At 60.1% G+C, this 8,520-nt stretch overlaps 1 protein-coding gene across 2 annotated transcripts; it reads right to left on the bottom strand.

The window, feature by feature from the left end:
* Nucleotides 1-272: 272 nt before the first annotated feature.
* Nucleotides 273-6,917, bottom strand: B4GALT2 (beta-1,4-galactosyltransferase 2). Of its 2 annotated transcripts, none has more exons than XM_066556175.1 (7): nt 6,742-6,917; nt 4,143-4,529; nt 3,542-3,777; nt 3,280-3,470; nt 2,889-3,011; nt 1,717-1,821; nt 273-1,583 (listed from the first exon to the last, which is right to left on the bottom strand). In XM_066556175.1, the coding sequence occupies exons 2-7, from the start codon at nt 4,456-4,458 to the stop codon at nt 1,433-1,435; spliced, it is 1,122 nt and encodes a 373-aa protein (XP_066412272.1). In that variant the 5' UTR covers nt 4,459-4,529; nt 6,742-6,917; the 3' UTR covers nt 273-1,432. The 2 variants fall into 2 exon arrangements, with proteins under 2 accessions (XP_066412272.1, XP_066412271.1); XM_066556174.1 differs by lacking the exon at nt 6,742-6,917 and adding an exon at nt 6,619-6,690.
* Nucleotides 6,918-8,520: the final 1,603 nt, after the last annotated feature.

Genomic DNA, 8,520 nt, shown 5'->3' on the forward strand with positions numbered 1-8,520 from the left:
ATTGTCCCCAAATGGACGGGAGGGCAGCAAATATCCATGGCACAGTGAGGGCAGCTGGCTTTGCCCTGTACACTTTGCCCTAGGCCAGCACCTTGTTAGGCCTCCCTGCATTGCTGAGTGAGCTGGGGGATCCCCCAAGGGGTGCAGGGGGTGACTCAGAGGCTCTGCCTTCCAGCCAGCAGCTGGAGGCAGCAGACAGGACTTCCCCTCTATACTCCACAATCCCACTTCCTCATCAGATGGTGTTTTCTCCCACCCCCACAAAGCCTGCCAACTTTTCAAACTTTTATTAAATACAAAACCCCCGGTCTCTACGACCGAACGCTGCATTCAACGTACGCTGAAAAAAGGGTCAGACATTCAAATGTACAAAAGTCGCCGGTGCCCCCCAGCCCTGGCGAGCTGCCCTGCTCCCAAGCCCACTGCTCCCAGCTCCCCATGGAGCATCAGGGGTGCTAGGGCTCCCAGTCCCATGGGGGGGCCACAGGGCTCCTGCCCTGCATGGTCCTGGCCTCTCCTGCCTGCAGCCCCCCTGCCCCTGGCCTGGAAGCGGGAAGGCAGACAAGGGGAGACCTCAAGGAGAAGATTCCCTCCCTGCTAGAGGGGGACTGCACCAGCCCCCACCAAGAGGTGCTGGGGGGTTCAAATCAGCCCTATTTCCCCCACCAAAGGGGGGAGGGGAGGTGAGGGCAGGCACAGGCAGGGGCTGCACACACACACAGCACCTGCCTTTGGGGAAGGGGGATGGGATACATCTGCCATCCCCCCAGCCCTGGGGAAACTGAGGCACAGCAAGGGGCATTCACTAATCAGAGGTCTCTGTTTGGCAGAGCTGAGACAGGGCCCGGCTCTAAGCACCAGACTAAAGCAGAGGAAGACAGCAAGCCACGTCTGTGTGCCCAGCAGCAGGAGCAGTGCCTGGCCAGGGCAGCAACCTCGCCCTGATCCTGCCTGCCTGGGGGCCCCAGGCTGCTCCCATCCCCAGCTGGGGCAGCAGTGGCTCCAGCGCCGGTAAAGGAGGAAGCCTGCACCCCACTTCTCACAGCGCTGGTGGGGACCCTCCAGCTCTCACAGAGCAGTGGGATTTCACCCTCCCCACCCAGGATGCAGGCAGGAGCTGGCATGGACTGGGGGCTCCTTGCCAGGCCTGGGGTTGCGGGGTTGCCCCCTCCCTCTGTGCCAGGAGCTGCTTGCAGGGCAGCTGGGCTCATCCACCAACACACCACGTATGGGGCAGGGGTCCTGCAAACACACTCGTGGGGATGGGGGAGACAGAGAAATCCTAGGGACCAAAGGGCTGGCTGGGGGGCAGCTGTCTCCAGAAGGCAGCAGAGTAGGGAGAAACATCCCTGTCCAGTCCTGGCTCTTGAGCTGGGGCAAAACCCGCCATGGCCAGCCAGCCCCAGGCACAGGGCTCCCAGTGACAGGAGCACTAGCCGCGGGCCAGGCGGGGCGGGGGCCTGCCGATCTCCACCGTGATGTTGGTGTACATGGGCTGGCGGGAGATCTCCACCAGCCGGTACTGCAGCGAGCTGATCCCATCCCGCTTCATCGTCATTTTGGTGTTCTGGATCTTGGTGAATCTGGTGGAAAGAAGAGCAGGATGAGGATGGAGGGATGTCTTGTTGTAGTGCCAGCAATGCTGGACCTCTGTGGGGGAGAGCAGCCAAGTGATTGCCCAGTGTCCCAACTGCCCCAGCCCCGTGGCTCACTCACCTCTGTGGGTTGGGCTCATTGTGTTTGTCGCGCTCATGCTTAATCATGCGGTACCTCCCAATGCGGATGTCTGGCCTCGACACCTTCATGCCATTCAGGGATATGCTGGGGGCCAGGAGAAGGGTGGGATCAGTGTGCGGCCACCAGGTTGGGACATTCCCCAGCCCAGAGACCTCCTGGGTCAGACCCGGGCAAAATAAACCTGTCCCTGGTTAAACAAAGCTGTGCCAAGCCAAGATAAGCAAAGCCAAGCCCCACCCAGGCCAGTGTCATGACCTAGGGTGCCACATGCCCCATGGCAGTGTGCCTAAAGCACCACTCCCGTCGAGGAACCAGCAGCTGCATTCAGCCTGTGCCACACACAGGCAGCCATCCATGTGCAGCCATCCATCCCTCCCTCCCTCCCTTCCTCTCTCCCTCTGCGGCCCCTGCCCTTTACATTCCCTGAATGCCGCTGCCCAGCCCTTCCCTTGGAGCCCTCCCCTCAGATCAAGGGCCGCCTGAAGCTCTTCCCAAGCTCCACACACTTCTTGTCCCCCACCCTGAGCCCACCTTGTGTGGAAATCCCAACCGTGCCTCGTGTCCAGGGCTCCCACAAGGGTGTTTTGCTAGTCTGGCCATTACAGGCTGGTTACACCCCACTGGCTGCACACTGCTTCCCTGGGCAGCACCATGGGGGAACCCATGGGAGGTGAGGTGGCCATTGTCCAGCTCTGGCAACCAACACAGGGTGTGGGGAGATTGGGCTTTGTTCAGCTTGCAGCTGTGCTGCTGCCTGCTGGCTGCTGGCAGAAATAACTGTGTGGCTGCTGCACGGCCACCACTGATATGTTTCCAAGTTTTTAATCTCAGCCCTGGACACATCCAAGTCTAGCATCCCACCCCTGTATAGAGCAGAGCCCACAGGCACACCACACTGCAGGCTTCAGCCACAAGAGAGGCAGAGGAGTGTCCTGTAGCCCCCCAGCACCCTGGGAAAGGCCAGTTCCACCCATGAGGGTCACAACCCCAAAGCTAGAGTGTAATTAAATCCCTCCTTGACATGTGGCACGGCCCATGTACATCCCCCACAAAACTGGGAACACCAGGGCTGTAAGGGTGCTAATTCAGTGCTCGGTGGGGAGCCTGGTACACCCCAACCAGTCAGTTCTAGTGAGGGGCTGGGCACCTACCGATTAAAGATGTCATCGTCCTCTCCTCCCCAGCCCCAGTACTCATTGGGAAAGCCATTGATCTTCAGGAACTGGGACTTGCTCAGCCCAGACACACCGCCAAAGTAGCCAGCATAGGGCAGCCTGCAGGTTGACAGCAAATGGGTCAGCCCCAGGAACAGGCAAAGATGGAGGTGAGCCCCATGGGGACCCCAAGTACAAGTACCAACCCTTTCCTGTGTCACCCTCCTACCCACGGTTCTGTGCTCTCTGCCATCTCAGGTCCACAATTCGAGCCATTGACCTCATGCCTGCCCCAGGTGGTAATCAAGGGTGGTTGCCCTGATGTCATCCCAGAGAGATATTCCAGCCCTGCCTGTGCAGAAACACCCCAGCACCCCAGGGCACCCACCTGAACCCAAACTTGTCCATGCCAACAGCAAAGTGCCGTGGCTGCTCGTAGCAGCGATAGAGGTTGCGATCGTCCATGGGGATGAGATCCACGTCGCTGAAAATGAAGCAGTCATACTCCTCGTCGTCCTTGAGTGCCTCCATGAATCCCACGTTGAGCAGCTTGGCCCGGTTGAAGGTGTCTTCACCGAACTGCAGGGCAAAGCTCAGCCATGCCTGCTTGTCCACCCCAGCCCTGCCACCCCTTGCCCCTGCCCCCTCACCTGGTTGATGATGTAGATACCATAAGCCACCTTCTGCCGGCGCAGGATGGGGTGCAGGTAGTGCAGCCAGTACTTGAGGTGGTGCTCGCGGTGCCGGAAGGGGATGAGGATGGCCACCTTCTGCCGGGGCAGGCAGTCTGGGGGGGTGTACTTGCCACCCTGGTGCACATCAGGGTTCTCCCGCTGCACTCGCTCCATGCTCATGGGAGAGCTGAACTCGATGAGCAGGCGCCCAACTGTGAGAGGAAGGGCCGGGCAATGCCCGCAGGACAGGACATGGTCAGGGTCATGGTCACCTGCCGCTCCTGCCCAGAGTGGTAAACAGCACTCAAACAGCAAGGGGGACCTGCAGGGGGGACCGGCACTGCTGAGGGCAGAGAGCACTCAGAACCTTTTCTAAAACAGGGCAGAGAGACAGGGCTAACAAAACCTGAAACCAGCTGTCCTGATACAGTTACAGGCTGGAGTTTCTCTACTATTTCATGGGAAAGCCATACCCAGGGCCCAGGGGATAAGGATGTCAGCCATGAGCACCCACCTTAGCCCCATGTTCAGAGTCTGAGCCCAAATTCATCCCCAATGCTCACCCAGCACGTCTCACCTAAACCAGGAGGTGTCTCCTGGCAGGGCTGCAAGGGCTTCTCAGTGGCAGATTGGTTGGTACTGGGCTTGGTGCTGGGGGATGGAGCCTCAGCACCGGCTGGCCCATAGCTGGGAACGGTGCCGTTGGGGCGGGACGAGTTGGAGAAGGGGTGAGTGCGCGAGGCGTTCCTGGCATTGAAACGGCTGAAGAAGTCCAGGTGCTGCGCGTAGACGTCAAAATAGAGGATCATGATGATGACGAAGTGGAGCAGGCAGAGCAGCAGCACGGCCTTGCAAATCCTTTCCAGGGTCACCCCCAAGAGCAGCCTGGTCATCTTCTGGGCACGGGCAGGCGGACATGTGCGCTTGGCGGGGCAGGGGGGCGGCTCCAGCCACGGTCCTGATCCTGCCAAGACACCTCATGCTCAGGATACCATGAGCCTGAGCCTCCAGCCCAGCCCAAATGACATTGGGACAGCAGGAGCAGCACAGGCCTGATGCAGATGTGAAGGGCTTGCAGGCTGGTATGCCAGAGAGCACCCCAGGGGGAATGCTGCACCTGGATCCCTGCTCTGAAGGCACAGCCATAAAGATATGAGAGGTCCTCAGCCACGCATAGTAAATCACCTCCTTGCTTTCCTAGGCCAAGACCACAACAGGACAGATCCACTCCCCTTCCCTTTTTCCCACCCAGAGAGAGCATGCAGACACCTCCAGACATGCCAAAAAGAGCCTCCACGGGGCTTGAGCCCTTGACAAAGGCTATGCTCTCCAAAAACATGGCCAGCCTGGGATGTCACAAGAGCACCACAGGTATCCCCCACCAGCCACCCCTCTCTGAGGCACCCCACCTTCCTGTTCCCCATCCTGCTCCCTCCCCACAGGGCTACACCCCAGCAGCAGCACCAAAGCGGGGCAGCAATGAGAGTCACGCCAGGCTAAGCCGAGCAGGACATCCCAGCCCCCCGAGTCAGGGTTCCCTGCCACATCCAGGGGGATCTGGCATTCAGCCAGCGGTGCAGATCCTCTCCCCTCCTCCTGATGGTGAGGCCTCCTGGGACACTGGACTGCTGGAAGTCAGGGTCCCCTTATCTCCCACATGATGCCTGGAGCTGGGCCAGAGCCCTGCTGGGAAGCCAGCTGGGAGAGTCACTGGAGAGTCCCAGAGAAGTCAAACCATCCGGCCTTTCCCAGCCCTGCCACAGCACAGCCATGCACCCCAGTTCCTGCCCTGAGCCCTGCCCTGCTAGTCCCTGCTTTTAGGGAAGCTGCTGGACACAGCAAAGCAATCACAAGGGACAGGCACTGGGGTTCACAAAACCCTGAGGATCTCGGGACAGGCCAGAGCTGCTGCATGGTCCCTGGGGGGACCTTGGTGGCCGGGGGTCTGCAGCAAGACCCCCAGCAGGAGTGCAGGTAACACCCAAAAGTGCTGGCAACCAGTCACTGGCAGCTGCCAGCCCTGCCCAGAGGGGCTCCCCAGGGAGCCACAGGGCACTGAGTTGGCAGTGATGGCCACGCTGGATGGGTACGGGGATTGGAGCTGACGTGCGAAGGAGGATCCTTCACCCAACCCTGCTCCTCTCCCAGTTGCAGGACTGACCCTGGAAGGCAGACCCTGGAACCCACCACAGGCAGAGAGGTGCTGGAAAAAGGTCTGAGCCCAACGCCCCAACCATGTCTACCCTCCCCTTGCAGGATGCAGAGCAGCACCCCTGTGGGTAGGGGGAGCCTGGCATGTGTCAGCAGCACAACCTCACATCCAGTTTTTTCTACAAAGTAGCCCTCTGAAGAAAAGCTGGCTTTGCTGTTATTGCTCAGACCTTTCCCCCGATTACAGTGTCTTGTCACCCCACACAGCCTGTGACACAGGGACCTGCCTGCCCCCAGCACCTGCCAGAAACCCTCCCCAAAAACCTGTGCAGTGCATGGAGTGGTGGTGCCTCAACAGCCAGATGGGGATGCAATAGGGAAAAATCAGAGCTGGTTTTAGGGGCCCTTTGGTAGAATGGTCCATGAGGCAAGTAGGGAATGACAGCAAGAACAAAAGCAAAGCACTCTATCCATCAAGCAGTGGCCACAGGACACCATGAACATGAGTGGGCTTAAACTGCTAAGGAGGGGGTTATGAAATATGATGTCATCTCCCCCCACCGCAGCATCTGTGCACGGTGTGAGAGGCCAAAAGCAACCTGGGGCTGGGGAGCTGCTCCCCAGGGTTTCAAGCCAGTGCAGTATATGCCATGGGGCCGGTGATGCTTGTTTTGCAGTGGGTGCTCAACCCCGTGCACTCAATCCTTCTTCCCACAAGACATCCCAGGGCTGGGAGAAGGGAGGCACGGTGGGACCCCGTGGCCCCGATGCCCCAAAGGCGGCAACCTGTCCGCCTAAAGTGGGGCGAGGGGCCGCATTCAGCACAACTAACATTCCCCCACCCCCTAATTTTTCCCAGTCCCCGACACATGCAAAAACTTATTTAAAAAATGAGAAACAACCTCAAAATCAGTCTTTTTCCCGAGCCGGAGTGGTGCCGCCCATGAGTGGCCGGGATCGCATCCCCCGGGTCGCATCCCGGGCCTCACCCGCCCGGCCAGGCCTGCCCGCGCCGCTCCACTCACCGCGGCCTCGGGGCTGCCGCGCCGCCCCGGCGCTGGTCAGCGGCCCCCGCCGCCGCCTCCTTCTCTTCCTCTTCCTTCTCTTCCTCCTCCAGCCCCGGCCGCCGGCCCGCGGGCTCCCATGCCCGGGGCTGCGGGGGGCCCAGCCGGCCGGGCCGCCGCACCGCCGAGAGCCGCAGGGAGACGGGGCCGCGCCCGCACGCCGGCTCCGCCCGCCGCCGCCGCACCGGGCGGGGCCGCCGCCGCCGCCCGCCCCGGAGCCGCGGGGCGAGGAGGGCAGTCCCGCAGGCACCGAGGCCCACGGGCGCGGATCTCCGGGATGCAGACACACCCGGGGGTGCGCGGTGCCTCCGGCTGCGCCGCGGGATGCTCAGCCCTTGGCCCCAGGCGCGGCAGCGGGGACCCTCCGAGCACCTCCGGGACACCGGCACAGGGTGTCCCGGCCTTTCTCCGTTCCCTGGCTCCTCGTTGCCGGAAGGCAGCGCTTCCACGGACCCACCTGCGGCGACTCCCACGCTCCCGGCCGTTGGTGCTGGCTCAGCGTCCGTTGCAACCTGTTTGTGGCTCCTTCCCCCCCACACCACCCTTTCTATGTTTCATTGCTAGGAAACACCGGGAATCTTACTCTTCTTACCACAATGGCTTCAGTGAAAGATCGTGGTTTGGTCCCACCACAAGTTCGGCCCACCACAAGGAGTTTTTGCACTGTCTGCAGCCTTTCCCTTCTGCCACCCGCTCAGCTCCCTTCCCCAGCACCTGTGCCTGTTTAGACCAACCCTGTGCCCCGAGCCCCCTCCTCCTCCCATGCCTGCCTGCTCACCCAAGCGAGGGCTTTCCAGCTCCCTTCAGCAGACAACCTTTCAGCAGAGAACCGAATGGCACCTACCCAGCCCAGCCCTGTTCCACCCCTGCAAACAAGCCCTGCTGAAAGCAGTCCAACTCTTCTCCAGCTCTTGGTTTGGCTCCTCAGCAGGTGGCATTTTTCTCATCGATACCTACACATGGTTACCAAAATATCTTTTAACTCCTGCTGCTGCTACTTCTAAATGAGACTAGGTGTAGGTCCTGGAGCCTTGTTTAAGCTTTTTTTCTCTGCTTGAGCAGCAGGTGTATAGCAGGTGTTTAGTCCAAGCCCTGGAACCCAAGAGTGCACACCTAGAACCACAGGGTGTGCTCACCTTATCACTGCTGGCTATGGTAGGTGGGCTGTGGCTCACCCTGAGAGTAGACCTGATGGGTCTCATGTCCTTGTAAGGGGCCTGGGGGCGAGTCTGGAGCCCATTCCCCTGCCAAAGCTGTGATATTCACAGGCAGGACTGGGAGAGTGGAAAAGCACCTCACGGAGGCACATTTCTGACAGCAGATATATTTCTATCTGGGCAGGGCAGGGCAAGGCCCATCCCTGAAAAACAAGTGGGTGAGTCTTTCAAGACAGCTGCTAACCAGGAAGATGATTAACCCATAAAGCAGTTTCTCTAACTCCAGCACAGCACGGCCCCTCCAGCTCCAGGCATCTCCTTCCTGAGCTTGGTGTGGGTCTGATGAAATGGCTGTGCAGCTCCCACACAAAACAGGCAAAAGTCTGCCCACACCTGACATGCTTTCTTCAAACCAGGCAGGGCCCAATTTGTGTCCTGCCTAGACACAATGTGAGACACAGGTCTCACATTGCTCCTGTGAGAGCCTCCAGCCCCAGGGGACATCCAGCACAGGTAGCAGAGGCAGTGGCTTAGTTTTCCTCCCCAACTGTCATGCACCTAGGGCTGAAATTCACTGCAGCCC

This window comes from Molothrus aeneus, chromosome 9, assembly GCF_037042795.1.
Source record: "Molothrus aeneus isolate 106 chromosome 9, BPBGC_Maene_1.0, whole genome shotgun sequence".
Lineage (NCBI taxonomy): Eukaryota > Metazoa > Chordata > Aves > Passeriformes > Icteridae > Molothrus > Molothrus aeneus.

Bases quoted from the DNA above. Each gene is read 5' to 3' on its own strand.
- B4GALT2 (XM_066556175.1), bottom strand. From the start codon at position 4,458: ATGACCAGGCTGCTCTTGGGGGTGACCCTGGAAAGGATTTGCAAGGCC. The intron at 3,471-3,541 runs GTGAGGGGGCAG...TTTGCCCTGCAG, and splicing joins GTATCTACATCATCAACCAG to TTCGGTGAAGACACCTTCAA. The intron at 1,584-1,716 runs GTGAGTGAGCCA...TCTTTCCACCAG, and splicing joins AATGAGCCCAACCCACAGAG to ATTCACCAAGATCCAGAACA.